At 36.4% G+C, this 18059-nt stretch overlaps 1 protein-coding gene across 4 annotated transcripts in view; it reads left to right on the top strand.

Annotated features, from left to right (window-relative positions):
- The window catches only part of ARFGEF1 (ADP ribosylation factor guanine nucleotide exchange factor 1), a 235950-nt gene that overhangs the window by 31431 nt on the left and 186460 nt on the right, over positions 1 to 18059 (top strand). For 3 of the 4 annotated variants that reach the window (XM_051609824.1, XM_051609823.1, XM_051609826.1), the window contains exons 2-7: positions 2611 to 2641; positions 6909 to 7065; positions 8119 to 8265; positions 14375 to 14554; positions 16554 to 16827; positions 17369 to 17482. In XM_051609824.1, the coding sequence (XP_051465784.1) occupies positions 2611 to 2641; positions 6909 to 7065; positions 8119 to 8265; positions 14375 to 14554; positions 16554 to 16827; positions 17369 to 17482 (903 nt within the window). The remainder of the gene's footprint in view (positions 1 to 2610; positions 2642 to 6908; positions 7066 to 8118; positions 8266 to 14374; positions 14555 to 16553; positions 16828 to 17368; positions 17483 to 18059) is intronic. The other variant, XM_051609825.1, reaches the window with a different exon arrangement.

Below are 18059 nucleotides of genomic sequence, written 5' to 3'. Positions count from 1 at the left end.
ACCTTATACAATTGGCTTTGGCCCATCAATCCAGCCCATCCAAGTCCCTCTGCAGAGCTTTCCTACCCTCAAGCAGATCACCACTCTCTCCCAACTTAGTGTTGTCTGTGCATTTACTGAGGGTGCACTCAGTCTCCTTATCCATATTGTTGACAAAGATACTGAACAGAACTGTGCCAATACTGAGCCCTGGGAAACACCACTTATGACTGGCCACCAACTGGATTTAACTCCATTCACTACAACTCTTTGGGCCTGGCCACTCAGCGAAGAGTTCACCTTTCTAAGCCATGAGCAGCCAGGTTATCTAGGAAAATGCTGTGGGAAATAGTGTCCCTCTTTCTGGCCCTTCTTGTGGATGAGGGTCACCTGGGGGTCCTGGTAGACAGGAGGATGACCATGAGTCAGCAATGTGCCATTGTAACCAAGAAGGCCAATGGCATCCTGGGGTGTATTAGAAGGGGTGTGGTTAGTAGGTCTAGGGAGGTTCTCCTCCCCCTCTATTCTGCCCTGGTGAGGCCGCACCTGGAGTATTGTGTCCAGTTCTGGGCCCCTCAGTTCAAGAAGGACAGGGAAGTGCTTGAAAGAGTCCAGTGCAGGGCCACAAAGATGATGAAGGGAGTGGAACATCTCCCTTATGAGGAAAGGCTGAGGGAGCTGGGTCTCTTTAGCTTGGAGAAGAGGAGGCTGAAGGGCAACCTCATCAATGTTTATAAATATGTGAAGGGCAAGTGTCAGGAGGATTGAGCCAGGCTTTTCTCAGTGATGTCCCATGATAGGACAAGGGGCAATGGGTGCCGGTTGGAGCATAGGAGGTTCCGCAGAAATATAATGAAAACCTTTTTCACTGTGAGGGTGACAGAGCCCTGGAACAGGCTGCCCAGAGAGGTTGTGGAGATTCCTTCTCTGGACACATTCAAGACCCACCTGGACACATTCCTGTATGAGCTATTCTAGGTGATCCTGCTCTGTCAGGGATGTTGGACTAGATGATCTTTCAAGGTCCCTTCCAACCCCTAATATTCTGTGATTCTGTGATTTGCCAATCTCCAGTCTACTGGGACCTTGCTGATTAGCCAGGACTGCTCATAAATGATGAAAGGTGGCTTAGTGAGCACTTCCACCCTGAGTACCCTTGGTTTGATACAATCTGGCCCCATGAACTTATGTGTATCTAAGCGGTGTAGCACTAACAATCTCCTCTTGGGTTATGGGGGCTCCATTCTTTTCCCATCCCTGTCTTCCAGCTTGGGGAACTGGGTACCCAGTGAACAACTGGTCCTAGTACTAAAGACTAAGGCAAAGAAGGCAGTAAGTACCTCAGCCTGTTATCTTTAACAGCTGAAGCCAGATTAATTTCAAGTTGGGATTTGGCCCTTCTAATTTTCTCCCTGTATCAGTCAGGATAAGAAATAAGACTTAGATTTTAAGTTGACATGCATTCTGTACATACACTTTTCTTGATGTTAAACAAGTCTTATTAGTAAACGTATTTGATAGTAGTGATTTGTGATAAAATATCAAACTTAGGAACGTGTTTTGTAACTGGATCAGTATGACTGTGTGAAATGGTAAATGAGGGATAGGACACAGACGAAGTGTGCTTTTGTTGCATAGGACCCTAGTTAGAAATATTACATTTTCTTTTGTCACAATCAATCCATGCCTCTCATTTAAGTTTTGTACACAAAAATCACACTAAAGTGTTTGTTTTAGTTGATTATATTATTGCATGGTTGAACAGGACTTAACATTAAATGCATCTCCTCAGATTTTTTCTTAGTGTGTGTGTATATATATATGTTTTCATACTTGATCCTGTATGTATTATTTTAATAATGTATTCCTGCAACATTGGAAATCCTAGTCTTTATGGAGTTTCCTATTATTTAAATCTGCTAAATAACTAGAGAATAAAGATAAAAGTGCTCTTGACATTGAAGATGTTTCCTAGAATTGTTTTGGTAATTTAAAATAACTTTTAAAACGTGTTGTAAGAAATTACTTAGTGTCTTGTCAACCACACTGAACTATGAGTCCATCTGTTTTGATACATGTTAAAATAGTATGAATTAGAGGTGCTAGACTTTTTTTTCCTCCCCTTTAGCTATTACTATGATGTCTAACTGTTTAAAACCAAAGATAAGTAAGAGTCATGAGGTTTTTTTGTAAGAATTGGCAATGGTGGTCTCTCTATTGTTTTTCTGTGTAATTACATTTAACAAGCAGTATATCCTGAATTGACAGATTAATAGTTTTAATAATATTTGCATTTTCCATGTTATTTCTGTGTACATGAGCTGTGAAAAGAGCTTGCCAGTGTGTGGGCAGAAACAGTCTAGGGATGTGATGTTTAGCTGGCATGACTGAATGCAAATTTAAGTATGAAGTTTTGAATATAGATTTATAAATACAGGTTGCAACCAATGCAGGTGAAGACCAGAAGCTCTTATGAAACTGCTTATTCACATGTATTTTCTGTTTTAAACTTATCCTTGTCTCATATGTTTTACCTAAATAGTTTTGCTTTCCAATAATTTTCACTTATTTTATTTTATATTTATGATTCTTCTTCCATTTCCATAACTATGCCTTTGTTTCATTTTACAGAGGAAATAAAGGCTGAAACAGAAAAGCAAAGGTATGTGATAGTTCATCATATTGAGCAATAGTACTTCATCTTCTGAAAATGTGTTCTGCATTGGGAGTGTGGGCTCTCTCAGAAAAGCATTTTCAATCTCTTTTGTAAGATTGGTGGTATCTGGAAATGTGCTAAAAGTGCTGCTTATGTGACTGATTTTATGGTGCAAGGCACAGGGACTGGAAGTAGGGGCAGAAGATAATTTAGAGGGCTGATAATTTAGCAGGCTGATACTGTCTGGCCAGAGAGGGTAGGGATGGTGATCAAAGATAGAAAAGGTCTTTGTGCATAGCACAGAAAGAAAGTGTTGGTGGAGGGTCCTGAGCTTAAAAAGATCTTGAAGTGGATTCAGAGGAGGGGGCAAAGCCTGGAATACAAATTAAAGACTTGAACTGTGAGTGAGCAAGGGGAGCAGGTTAGGGTAAGGAAGTAGGAACAGGTTAATATGAAAGAAGAGTGTCTGGAAAGAACCTTGTTAGGGAATAGATACAGATTTCTGGAAACATTTTCTCTATGGGTGAAGGTAGAAGCCAAAATGAAAATTCAGCACTCTTCTGCTATCAAGTAAATTTTTAAATATTGGTAAATGGTGGAATCCATTATTAGTATTTAATTACATGTTCCATGGGATCTTCTTCCTCACTCAGTGCACATTACAAACCATGAGTCAGGGTTGTGTGGTGAAGACTGTTTACACCACATGTTGAAAGAAAGGCATCAGTGGGTGAAACTGATGATGAAAGTGTTTTTACGGTTTCAGCAGATGAATGCTGCTTGGGGACCTGCATTCTGCCCTGTAACTGAATTTCTGGTTTAGGCAAACCATTTAAATCACAGATGTCAAAATTGACTGGTAATGATTTCTGCTTTGTCTCCTGGGTATTTGAGCTGAAATCTACAAGTTTTGGCTTGGAAAGTGTAAGTACTTCTAGCTGGAAAGGAAGCCAGTGGGAACTTTGTTTCAAAAACCAAAAAGGATGATTTAATATCAAATATGCTGAATAATGTAGTTTCACAGCTTATCAAATTTGACACCTAAAAATTAGTGGGTGCATCTAACTAAGTTACTGTGCTTTAGTTTCCATCAGCAAAATAAAGCCAATACCATCAGCTCATAGTAAGGTTATCAAAATAAATTTAATGTTTGTGTAGCGTTCAGATAATATTGCACCAAGCACCTCAAGACAGTCTTAGACAGAAGGTAATAATGTGGTTTTATAATAGGTTTTGCTTAGAATAGGTTATATAATATAATAGGTTTTATTTAGAATAAATAAAGCAGAAGTCAACATTGTGAAGAATGATAAGAAAAAAATATGATTAATATTAAATGTTCAATGACTGGTGTTTTCTGTGCACTGAATAAGGAAAAATAATATCTGATCTTACAGTTAAATAATGTGTTAAAAATAATGAGAGGAATTCTAATGAGATATACAAGCATAGTTCTGCCATTTCTGAACTTTAGGGTGCTTAAATTATGTTCTGCTAATATTTGAAATTGTGATTTTTGGGATATAATGTTCTGTGTCTTAACCAACATACATTTTCCAAAGAGATTGTAATTTAATTTTTTCTTCAGTGCTGTCTCTATTCTTACAGCCTTTTGCTGCTATGAAGGCATATGCTGGACTTGGTAACTGTGAATTGATTTGCCCTATTCTTACTGTACAGTCAAATCTTTTAGGTGAAGTAGAAAATACTTGTTTTTGTAAGGCACGCATTACAGGAACCTCTTATTTTACTGAATTATTGTCAAACTCTTGTTTCTGTGATTGAGATTTAAACATCCTAACAGAGGGACTTCTAGTGATAATTCTTCAAGTTTTTCCAGTCCCTGTTCAAGGAAACTGATCTCACAGTTAATCTGGAGTGTATTGAAAAATAGGTCATTTCCATCTCCCAGAAATTTTGCGTGGAAAAGTGCTGCTTGTATTTTGTTGTTTGTCAGAACCAGCGTTTCATAGTGGGATGTAGAGGAACAGAACAGAAAAGGACAGGCTGATTTTTATAACCATTACACAGCAAATGCTGCCAAAATAATTTTTAGAATTCATTGATATATACATTAGCCTGTTCTGTGACTGATACGTAAGTATCAGCATATTTCTTAATCTTTTTGCTTGGTATATGCCTTGGTGGAAGAAAGTATTGTTGAGGACAGTTTCTGCTTTCAAAGTCTGCTGAGAAAAAAAAATCAAAACAAAACAATAGTAATTTATTGACTGACATTAAATAGAAAAGGACTTTTAGGTTTCCTTTTCCCCTCTCTGTGCTATCCCCTTCCCTTCCATCATCAGCTATATGATGAGGTTATTGAGTTATATTTCCAGAGACGAATGGAGCACCATCTTCCTTACTTATTATTTTGGGCAATATTAAAGAGTCTGAAATTAAGAGAAGCTTCAAGCTTCTGCAGTAGCTTGCTGTGGCATAGGTTCTTAAATTTTGGAATCTCATAATGGCCTGCTCCTTGTTTCTGAAAAATGCTGGCTTTATCTCCAGACTACTCTTTTAACCTAATTTTAATGGTATCACTAAACATAATCACTAGATGAAGGTGGAGATTGGTCTGTAGTAAGACATGAGCAAGCGATAGCACCCTTCCATTCCTCAGAGAAAAGCTCTGAAGAAATTTCAGAGAGGTTTAAGAACATAGAAGAATCATATACTTCCTCTGCAACTTACTCTGATTTGGGTTTTGTCCAAAAGAGCTTTGTTTCAAGCAAAACAGTATAGGGCAATAAGTATTGTTCCGCATCCAGCAGAAAAACAAGCCTCTGCTCTTCTCCAGAAAAAAAACCAACATAGACATAAATTCTTATTTAGTAGAAAGTAGAATCTTAACAGTAATTATTCACTATCAAGTTTAAGTGCCCTTTTTAAGCAGCCTAAACAAGGAGGGCTGTTTGAATGAGGTACATCTTCTCAAGGACAGTGCATTCTTAAAAAGCTGAAGCATTGTGATCATGTATCATATTGTTTAGTTTAGGGCTTTCTCCATGATGCATGGGACTGCTTTAATTCTTTGGTTTTATAATAAGCTCTTAGCAGTTCCTTCTTCTATTTCAGCAACATGAAAAAAATGTGTATTTTCTACCATCTGCGTTCCTTGAAGCTTCTGCTTTACTTTGCCACAAATGAACAGGGCCTGGATTTGAAATTAGTTTTTCTGTAAAGATCTATTTGAATTACTGCACTAATTTTGTAATCCTTCACTACAGAATATGAAATTACACTATTTTTTTCATTATACCACTTACCAAGTCTGTGTACAACAATGTTCTTTACCCTTTATGTAAAGATATATATATATATATATATGTGTGTGTGCACAAAAAAGTTCAGGAATGCTTTATATAGAAGTGATGAGCCATTCTATGAAAAGTAAAATCCAAACATTGTGCTTTCAAAGGCAAACTGCAATAATGCACACAAACACAAAATAACCATTCTTAATTGTCCTTTTTAGAAAAGTATTAATGAGCATGCCCTTTCTAAAGGTGATGTAAGCAGTAAGACTTCAACAGTTAATGATTTTCTCAAATTTTGTATGGTTAGTCATTCAGGTACATTGCCCAAGTGAGATACACTGGTAACCACTGTACTTTTAAATTCTGTAAAGTTATCTGAAGTTTTGGGCATGTTTTCTTTTTTTTTGTTGTTGGTTGGGTTGTTGGTTTTTTTGAGTTTGTCTATGATTGAAGTTCAGCTGTGGTTTAGTCTTCAAAATAGATGTACTTTCTGTAAAGCACTGGAGCAAACTTGAATCATAAGAACTACTCAAGTATTATGTTACCTTTCAGGAGAAATTGTGGGGGGAGGAGAAGAGACAAATATTTTTGGCGAGTTGTATTTTTATCTGTTCTTGTAGTAAAATTTCTGCCTAGACTTCTCTGGGAAATATCATGGAATGTGGAAATTATGCTGAATAAATTTCCCATTCTCCCTTCTGCCTTCACCAACCAAGCAAAGGGAGTATTTTCCAGTTTTCGGGGGCAGCAAGTCTTTATGCCTTCAAACCAGGAGCAATTACTGAATATCTACTTAGTGTGCAAATGGGTCAGTTCATCTGACTTCATTACTGATCAGGTAAAGTATAACAGCTGTTAAGAATATTTATACAAACATATTGCCATTGTGTTAACTTCACAGAAGTTATTCTTTCCTAATGTTAATTTTCTTGCTTTTTTATTTAATTCATAAACATTGGTGAGAACTATTTATGTGATCACTTACAGCGTACTAATACAGTCATTCTGTTTAGTCCCCCTCATGGAGAAGCAAAGCCTGGTTCAAGCACTCTTCCACCTGTGAAATCCAAGACAAGCTTCATTGAAGCAGACAAATACTTCCTGCCGTTTGAATTGGCGTGCCAGTCCAAGTGCCCCAGGATTGTCAGTACATCTCTAGATTGTTTACAGGTCTGTATAAAGAAGAACTTTTATTGTCAGCTACCATTTCTGTTGGTTTGAAGGAGAAGGACAATTGTATGTAACAAAGAATGTAATTGTTTTTATATTATTTTACTTTACTGCACACACAAGCGATTTTAATATATTTCTGACAAAAAGTGAATTTATGTCTTATTTATTATGTACTGGGTATGTGTGTTTATGTCTGTTCGTATTACCACAGACATATTTGGATGAGCTTTAGAACATTAGCGTGCAACTACCTGTTTTCATGTTTATGTGGTGGAACTAACACAGCAAGTAAATAATTGCCAAACTCATTTTCTGCTATTTATAATTGCAGTAAAATATTTTCAGTGTGAGTTGTCTGTTCTCTCAAAACTCATTGGTCTCTGTAATGTTTTCAGAACAAAGCCTGCAGCATAGAATTTAGCTATTCACTTCTCCTTAGCAGCCCAACAACAGTGAACTCAATTAATACATTTACGTTCACAGGCACTTGGTGTTGCCCTGTGATGCCTTGTTGCTCTGTGCATTTTTAAGAAGGTGGGCCATGGCAGTTTGCAAATTCTCTTGTGCCTGAAGTGTTCAGAAGATGATTTAGTTAGTTCTGTAATAAATTCACCTTCAAAATATCAAAGCCCTAGGGAGAGAAAGTGATTATAGAGCCCTTAAAAACAGACTATCTAGTAGCTTAAATAAAAAGCATCTGTAGCCAGTTTATTTGTTATTAAAAACATTTGTGTGCTGACTATGTATGAAGACTTGTGTGATGCGAGTTAGTTTTTAGAATCCTGCTTGCTGTAAAACATTGTTAACTGATTAACAAAAGCTTTAATGTTAAGTTTGCTGACAAACTTTGTATTGCAGTTGCTGAGTGAAAGCTGAATAAATCTGCAGGGCCTTTAAAAAAATTAATAATGTTTTATGAGACTTGGGATAAAATGTACTGGTTTTATTAATCTTGTGCAAGTTAGAGCTATCAAATGAAATTATTTATTAAAATTAAAAGCTGACTTATTTTTAAGATCCTATTTATGGTTTTTTTTGTCTCCTCTCCAGAAACTTATAGCATATGGACACTTGACAGGGAATGCTCCAGACAGTACAGCTCCAGGAAAAAAATTAATTGATAGAATTATTGAGACAATATGTGGTTGTTTTCAAGGCCCTCAAACAGACGAAGGGGTTCAGCTACAAATAATAAAGGTAATCTGATCAATACTTCCAGTATTTTTAGTGGTGATAGCAGGAAGACATTCATGACCTCAGAGTTCAAAAGCAGAAGTGTTTAATTTGTGAATGTAATGTTATTTAATAAAATATTTTATTTATCCTGTTTGTTTGAGATGTAAACTCCCTATCTTAGGCTCCTTTCCCTGCTCCTGTTGCATTTTGAGTGAGTTCGTGGTTGTGACCTGAGGTCTTGTGCTTAGACCGCTGGGTGAAATTTCATTCACAGCAGATGGGTGGAGCTCTCTAATTGTGAGAATTACTATGAAATAATCCTGTACTCCCAGTAGGGAAGATGGTAATTAAGCAGCAGATTTTTAAATCCATTTGGGAATTATTTTATGAAATGCAATTAGACCTGGCAGTCAGTTGTTACCATGGTAGCTTTGTGCTGCTGAGTCATTAGACTTTTGCTTGAAGGAGGTCTAAGGTTTCTTTCCATAGCTTGTATAAACACTGCACATGGACTTTGTACAAATAAGTGTTTCTGGGGAACCTTTGCCATTTTCTGATTGCACCCATTAATTATGGGTATTTATTATGGAAATCATTATGCCAACTAATAAAAGTTAGCCACTTAGTGGAAATACCTGTAACAATAGTCTTTGAACAGATGTGATGATAAGCAGTAGTGAAAAACACAGTTAAAGTTAGTTTTGTGGAATGTAGTGTTTGTTACTTTGTATTCTTGTGTATGTGTCATGAGGTGTTGATTTTTCTTTCAGATTGTATTTATTTGTTTTGCTGCAAAGCAGGTTGATTGTTCTCCTATTCGCAGTTGAAATCTTCCTTTTTCCTGATGCTCCACTTCTCCAGCAGATAGTTACTACAAATGTTGGTTTATGCTGCTGTTTTGATTTGTTGTTTTGTTTTGCCCAAGCATTTAAGTAATCTTTCATTTTGCAAAGTTCTTGTTGTTTTAAACTTTTAAGTGACTGAAACCATGATTTCTCTCTCTCACTGTAACACCTTCTCTCCACATGCTTTTTTTTCCAGTCCTCCCTGCCTAAAGGTGACTATGTTTGAGCTGATACTCCTTCTGTCCAAGAAAATAGTTGAGAAAGTAAATTCTTCAATAACTGTAAAATGCATTAAGTATGCAAAAATGTGTTTAGTGCCTTCCTTTTTTGACTGTTTAGACTTAGCTAATAGCCATGTTAAAATGTCTGTGAAAGTGGAGAGTACTGTTTTGGCTTTTTGACTCTATATTTCTCCAGTACACTGGACACTATAAAAAGCATGAAAATTAGAAATAACCTTAGCAAACCCCAGATTTTTTTACTTTCTTTGGGGGGAATAATGAAAATGCTAAGTCAATTGTATTCCCTTAGGCTTCATAAATCTTCAGTTGTAGACTGAGTGTGGATGCTCCTTCTCCAGTATGGTTTGTAGGATGGATCATGTGTCTTTTCAGACTCTTCTGTGGTCCTGGTGATTAGTATGTTCTCTGAAGATTTTTAATTCCATCAGGGAGATAGCAGGCAGGGGACCTGGGTCTCCCACTTGCTGTGCTGGCACTCTCAGGTTATAATTCACAACACAAGCAGTGTTCCTGCAGCACAGCTGCGTCACCAACACCATCATAAAAACTGAGAGCTGTGATCACTCAGGCACCTTCTTGGAGGGTTATCTTGCTTCTGCATGCTGGATGGATACCCATTACATAGCATGCTACCCTCAGACTAAGATCTGGGAGCTGGCATTAGGTCAGAGTTAGCACATGGTCTGTTTGCTGCTTACTGGATGGCTTTGCACTGGTGGAATCATCGTAAGCGGGTTCCCAATAACCAGAGCCACTTAGACATTCTGGTTGACTACCAAGGAAATAATCTTGCTGATACTGAGGAATGTAATTTGTCTCTTTTAGTTATCTAAGCTTAGAAGTATGTTCTGACAGTTGGTGGCCAGTTTACCTTTTCTGCTACTATTTCTGCTTGCATATTCTCGTTTTTTTTAATCCCCATGTTCTTAATCTGCAGACTCCATGATGAACCAGACTGGGAAATTGGCCTTTTCCTTTCTTCCGTCTTGTAGCTTAGTTTGTTTTGGTATAGTTTTGATGGGAAGCCATGCAAGTTCTTGTTCAGTTCTTATGGTGCGGATTGCTAGGGCAGAAAAAAAGGAAGTAATTAGGCTTCTGTGTCTATTGCAAATTGTTTATTCAAATTATGTTTGAAACAACCTCCCTTGATTGAACATTTCTGTCTTCAGGCTTGCTCTGCTAGGGATACTATGGCATTTGTGGTGCGTGTGTGTGCAAACTTCCTCTTGACACCCGCAGAGATTTTAGTAGAAGTTCTGTTTACATTTCTGTCTGTCCTTTTTTTCTTTTTTTCCTGAAGAACTACAATTATGACGAAAATTAATTTGTTTGGTTTTAAATCTATGAAGAAAGAACAGGGATGAAGAAGGAAGGGACATGAGATCAACTGTTTATCCTTACCTGTGTCTTCTTTCCTTGTCTGCTGTATAGTCAGTGTTTGTTATTATTTGGCAAAGAAAGAGTTTTGTGTGTGCTTGATAGCAGTAGTTTGAAAAGTTGAATGCTATTTTCATGACCGCTTTGAGTCTTCCATGTACAATGGACTGTTCATAAGGTCGATGCCTTTATATGCCTTTTTAGAACTAGTCATACTGTCAATATGACCTGTGTCCATGGGTGAAGGAGTGTTGAATCAAACACTGCTTGCATAGGGTGCCTTTTGAAACTAACTAAAAATAGAGGACAACTCATTGTTGGATTAAAAAGTGGGAAGACTGTGAAAGCTAACTAATTCTGAGGAATAAGGAGAATGACAGGTTTGACAGAATTTACAAAACCTGTGTGAAAACAGATTCCTAATTGAGAAGACTCCTTGAAAAAACATACTTGGTTCCATATCCTATTATGTTTCAGTACTTTGATATGCTATCAAAATAACTTAATCATCCACAATACCATGTAGAAGTGGTGTTATTTTTTTGTGGATTCTGGAATTATTTGAGAATTAAATTTATAGTAATGAAGCAGGAGGTTTTATTTCTGAAGCTTTGTATTTTGAGGCTTTCATCTTAATGGCCAGGACTGGTTACTTATGCTGAATATGCTGTCCTGTCATTTTGCAGTTGCGTTTTTTAGAGAAAGGTAATGTTTTCATGCAAAATACATATCCATTTAATTCCATATTAGATTCTAGTTCCTTTTGAACACCCAGCTTTCCAGTGATAAATATTATCTTCCATAGGAGAAACTAGAATATAGTTCTGTTGTTTCTGCAGTCTCCACAGTCATAACCCTTCATTGTGTTTCAGGGCTGGTAACTGACCACATGCATTTGAATATGGATTGTTTTTTCTTAAAATTGATGTTAAATAGAAAAAAGACTAATTTTAATCAATTACTAAGTGTTAATTAATGAATTGTTGTTACTGGTGCAGAATCTAGGATGACACTGTTGATTTAAATAATTGTCTTGATTGTGAAAGCCGGTTGGAAGCAAACACTGTATTTTTCTATTTTTCATACTCTTACAGTGTATTTACGTAGGTCTTTGAAGTTGGTAAATGAAGTTGGGTAAACGTAAATCTTTTAAAGTTATTGTAAATGTGTAACACAGTTGACTGAATAATTTGAAAATGATAAAAAGCATAATCTTACCCTTTGCTCACAAAGAAAATGTTGTATGGAGAACTATATCACTGCATTCTGTGTTATTTTTTTAGTTGCTCATTGAAAAGTCATTTATCTGTAAAGGTTATTTGATGTCGTTTTTGCTTTGTGGTTTAAGGACTTAAGTCTCCTATGTTTTTCCAAAAGTCAGTCATGTTTTTAGAAAGGTTTCTTTCTGTGCCTGAAGAACAGCAAAGGGGAGGAGTACAGGAAAGTAGGCTTTTCTGTAATCATCACTCCTTAGCTCACGCTGAAGATATTTGGATGAAAACAGATGAGCTAAGTGTGACAAGGAGTGGGAACTCAGCTGCAATAAGCCTTGAACAGCAAATCTTTACCATGGTAGAAAAGAACAACCTAATGCTGCAGCTCCATAGTCAGCAGAGCTGCTGTGGTAGCTTTGCTGTTCTGACCTCTGCAGGCAAGCATTTTTTTCTGTCTGGGTTTTGTTCCTAGATGTTGTTCTACTCAATCTCATGGCCTGGCATACGTTTAAGAATCTGGATCAGCTAAAACCACTTTTAGAACAGAAAATAAAAAAAAAAAAAAAAACAAACACCAGAAAAGTACGTGGGGTTTTTTTGTTCTGTTTTGGTTTTAATTGTACTAAGGCATTGCCCTTAAAATAGCATAGGTGGCTTCATGCCCCAGAACTGTTGCAAAGTAAGCAGTAAGAGTGTATGACTGAAAGGAAGTCAGAGCTTTTGTTGTTTCACCTCTCAGGGACATGCATTGATGTGTAGAAGTTCAAGACTTTGTATAATTCTGCTTAACTGAGGCCTATTGCTAAGGTGGTTGTCTTCAACTCATCCATCACCTTTCTCTTGCATTGGACCTAATAGCTGTTTTTTCATAGAGTGAGACTGAGGACTAATCTGATGATAAAGTAGAGAAAGGGAAGGATAAGTTTGCAAATATCTGAGTTGATAAGGGTTTCAGAGGGGCAGGACTGCTCCTGATTGTAACCTGTGGTTTGTCAGGATTTGCTGTCATGCCAGTTGTAGTAATGATGTACTCTTCCATGATACAAAATGAGTTGACATTTAGGGCATGCACTCAGTTTGAGCCCTAAATGAAAGCTACTAAGGATGGTGTCAGCCAGTAATTGTAAAATACTTTCTCTCATGTCTGTTTTCATATCTCTGCTAGATTGTGATAGTAGAGGAGAAGAAATGGCCCTGAGACATGAAGTGTGACTAATGGTGTAAGGATGGATCTAAATTGGAAGGAATATGAAAGATACTACCAAAAGATAAAAGTTAAAGATTCTTGTCAGTTTACAAATGTATAGTAGTCATTAGGGTTCATTATCTCTAATGCCTGAGTAGGAAAGAAAACCAAAGAAGTGACTGTCAGGACCTCTGTAATGAAGATTAACTCTTCAATAGTTAGATGCCTGCAAGTAGATGCCCTGCTGGAGAGACTGATTTCTCAGTCTGCAAAGAAGATATAGTTATTCAGTGAATTTGAATATGTTAAAGAGGTATGTCTGTGTGTGTGTCAATATTTCTTCACCTCCACACCTTCTTATCAGATGGTGTGAAAAGAGCCAAAGCCTAGTAGTCAGAAAAAGCATACTGAAGAAACTTACAAAATTCAGGCTGTTAAGCCAATTAAAATATCACATAATCCATCTGTAGCCTTGTCACCTTTCTCTACTAAGAGGCATTGTCTCATATCATTAAAAGCTGGGGAAAACACACCTTAAGATTTTGCTGAATTGAGATGGAAGTTAAAATTCTACTTTCAGGTGTTAAATTTGGGTGGTTAGGAATTTGATAAGGAGACAGAAAGTGGCACAAAGGAGTTACTTCAGCCTGTCTCTTTCTCACATAAAGATAACATGTTCCTTATTTCTTTGTTACGTGATCTTTTAGAGGTTTAGTTGCGTATTTTTGGTGAAAAAAGAGAAGCAGATACTAGCTCAAATGGAAAGAAGTTAATTTCTTCAGATATTCTAGCATCTACCCAAAGAGAGTTTAGAAAGGGTAGGTGTCCCACATATAACTGTCTAATCTCATATTCAGTCTTTGTTTTTCACATTTGTATTTATTTGTAAAACCACTTTTAACCCTTTGGATTGCTTTCCAGATTTTAACAGGTAGTCTGTTGGTCATGTTTTGTGTCTAGAAAATTCTGTGGTGACTTAGTAGCTACCTGTCTAGTAACTCCATTGGTTACTTCTTGCTGTTATATGCTATGAAACATACATTTCCTAGATACATTGATTGAAAACACTCTCAATTTAATATAACTGCTATTTATGATGTTCCAATATGGCAACAAGAGTACATGGGAAAACTTAATGGAACTGCAGTTCAAGATCTGTGCTTAGTTACAGTTTAAAAGTAATCCAACGTATGTAATTACTAATTTGGTTGACAAGAAAATATTTTACTGGGAAATACATATGTGTGTGTTTGTTTATTTATTTAGGCTTTGCTCACTGCAGTAACATCTCAACATATAGAAATTCACGAAGGAACCGTGCTACAGGCTGTAAGAACATGTTACAATATTTATCTAGCAAGCAAAAATCTCATAAATCAAACCACAGCCAAGGCCACTCTAACACAAATGCTGAATGTCATTTTTGCACGTATGGAGAATCAAGCAGTGAGTATCTCCGTGATCTATATAGAAAGTAGCTCTTAAAAGCAAACCAGCTTGAGAGATTTATTTTCATTTTGTCATGATTATTAAATTTTTTTACTTTCCTAACTTGATTACTTTTGGAATAAAAAGGATCTGGTATCTTACCTTCTTTTTGTGTTTTGCCCTCTTAAATAGGGTGTAAAATGTGTTTTTAGGGGTTGGGGATGATGTATAGGATTTAAACTTCTTGTGCTAGTCCTCTGTGTCCATTCAGTTTCTATTGTCAGGCTGTCAAGAGATGCTGCACTACCTGCATAAGAGTGCATATGGAATACATTAGTGTTAGTGAAATGCTCCAGTGCTGTTGTGATGATAAACAATGAAGAAGTAATCCATGGTTAAAACTAAACAAAACCCCCAAAACAAACCAAAAAACCTTGCTAGTCATGTAATAATTTACATTTTTAAACATTTTAATGTGTAGTAGCCACTAACATACATGTCACTGAAATTGCTATTGTGAGTTGTCAACAGGGACCCCAGTATATGCCCTGTGCCTTCTACTGCTGATAATAAATATCAATAAGGCAAAGTAATTGTATTAATTCCTATTTAAAAAAACGAACAGCCAAACCCCAGCGAACCAAAAAGCAGATGCCCAGATTTGAGAACTGGTCAAATTCCTAGCTACTGTTAGATGTAATTCTGCTGTATTACTACCAACTCTAAGAATATGTAGTATCTTCTTAGATACTTTTGTCTCAGAAGCAACTGCGTATTGATACATGGTACCATCACTTTCAAAGATTTTTGAGAGGTCATATTTATGATAATTCATGGCAAAAGCCATGCAGTACCAGAGCGCTTTGAGAAATCTGTGCAGTTACTGTCCTTTTAGGCAAGTTAATACAGAAGTGTAATATTGTTGTTATGCTACAATGAAAGCCTTCATTTTTGCCAGACTATAAGTCTAGTCTTTATGCAAGCTGATCAGCAGTCTGCTTGTTTTGCACACTCAGGGCAGATTTTTTAATATGGTAGCAAATCAATGCTAGAAGGAATTACTTGAGCTGTAATTTGAAAGGTAGTATGTTCTTGGGGATCTGAAGCACCCCAAAAGATGCAGTGTAGAAAGCTTTAAGTGGAAAAGTAAAGAGCTGAAATCACAGTAGCCAAAATAACATATAAAACATTACCAAAACTGTTGATAAACACTAGGCTCTGCAAGGATAGAAAGCCCGTCCTTAGGTTATCGCCTCAAAGGACACCCTGCTTTGGCTTGACTTTAATGACTGTTTTCTCAATCTATTAGACAAGTCACAGAAATTCTGCCATTTCAAGGGAATCCAGATCAAGGAACCATGAAGCTAAAATAGTCTTTGGCTTACAGTTTTAAGTATGATAATTTTTTCCTGAGGATCTGTCTTTAGCACTAGTTTTTGAAGTGCTGTTCTTTTCAGTTTTAACTCCTTTTTTTGTTATTTTGTTTTGGTTTTGTGTTTTTTTTTTCCCTTGAATGTTTAGTTAGTTTCTTTTTTTTTTTATTATTCTTTCCATTAATACCACATGCTTGTAGGATAACAAAAGACTCTTTTAAGTTCTCTAATGTATTTCTCTTTGTGAGAGCTTTTAAAAAAAAAAAAAAAAATCTGCCTTGATGTTTTCTCCATGTAGTCCTTGTATGTTGTCACATCTCCTTGCTGAACTTCCTTATAGGACAGGCAGAAGACTCTTGGTCTTATACTATGTGTAGTTTGGACCTCCCTCTTCCTCAGTGAAGGCATGGTTAAGTGTAATGTGCATAGGTGGGAAGCAGCCCTCTTGCAAAGGTTTATCCTGAGATACTAAAATTATTTATAATAATACAAAGGATGCATTTTCTTAAACTGTTAGAACAAAGCACTTTGTGAGTGAAGACAACAGAGATTTCATGTTTATAAAATAACGTATACAGTATGCATACAGCTCATTGGGGTTTTTTTGAGAATGAAATTCTTGCATGATTGCAATGTTTTTGCAGCTTCAGGAAGCCAAACAGATGGAAAAGGAAAGACACAGACAGCAACACCATTTACAGCAGTCTCCAGTAAGCCATCATGAGCCTGAGTCACCTCAATTGAGACACATTCCAGCACAGACTGATCAGCTGTCCAAAGAACATGAGAGAGAGCTTGACCATAGCACAAGTGACATGGACAAGAATCTTCAAGAAGATATAGAAGCAGAAAATGGATCTGATATTTCTAGTGCTGAAAATGAACAGACAGAAGCTGACCAAGCCACAGCAGCAGAAAGTAATCAGTGTGTATTTCTGTTTCATGGAGGGAGGGAAAAGGTCTGTTAAAAGAAAGGCTTGAGGATTGTCTTTTTTCCCCTCTCTGAAATCTGGAGACAGGCATAGATTTTGAAATAGTTACAAATGTGAAACAGCTGTTGTCCTTGTTACCATTGTTACACTTTATCATGGGTATCCTTTGGTCCTACACTTTTTTTGTAGTCCCTGTAGCAAAGATTGCTCTTTGCACCTGTGTAATATTGTGAAAGTTTTTGACAATGACATCTCAAAACAGGTTTTCAGTGTTTAACGTACATTAAAATGCAAAATTTATGTCTTTTGTTGGCATAGGCCTGTGGATTAATTACCATTACAGGTTACATTGGAATCCTTATGGATCTGCAAATACTTTTTTCAAAGCATCCAAACACTCTGTTAACGTATACTCTCCTATTAATAGATTTTTAATTGAGTTTTTAAGTACGAAATGCACATAAAATATCACCTTAACTTATGAGTTTCTCATTAATACTTGTTTGGCTTTGGTTTTGTTTTTGAAGATCTTTCTAAAGCTGACGGAGAAACCTATGATGGTGAAAGCAATGACTGTGAAGAGAAGGCACAAGAAATTGTAGAAAGAATTGTGCAGGAAATGGTGAACATAGTAGTTGGAGGTATTATATTAATATCTGTCTAGTCAATAGCAACTGCAGTGTGAATCTTGACATTAGCAATTTTTTTATCACTTCTGAACATTTAACTAAATACATCATTATTTAAATAAGTTGCTCTGAAGAAAACAGTGACATTTTTCTGACCTTAGCTGTGCATTATTTAACAGTAAAATGGACAAGATTTCATACATCAATTTACACTCTCTATATTGGAGACTAATTCTGGGTTTAAAATATAAATTCTTGTTCCTTTTATTTTCCTGTTTTGTTTCCACATAAGCTCTTCACAGAGGAGCCTGTCTCTGTAGTAACAATGTAGCTACATTTTTCAGTTTGGAGGAAAGTGTATATCAGATCAGCAACTATTTTTTTTTCCCCTTAGTACTTTGTGGGAACTTGGTAGATGATGAACCTGGAAAAGTAAAGTTATAAGTAATTATTTATTGTCATTTTCAATAGTGAGAATTAAAATTATCTGAAATTTTTTTTAGTTATATAATGTCATGTAAATTCTGCCTTAAGCTGTTCCGTACGATACTTTGCCTCTGATTTTTTTTTAGTATTTAAATGTTAGATT

The sequence above is a fragment of the Apus apus genome, chromosome 2 (assembly GCF_020740795.1).
Source record: "Apus apus isolate bApuApu2 chromosome 2, bApuApu2.pri.cur, whole genome shotgun sequence".
Lineage (NCBI taxonomy): Eukaryota > Metazoa > Chordata > Aves > Apodiformes > Apodidae > Apus > Apus apus.
The sequence above is the reverse complement of the archived record's forward strand: the minus strand, read 5'-3'. Positions and strand labels throughout refer to the sequence as shown.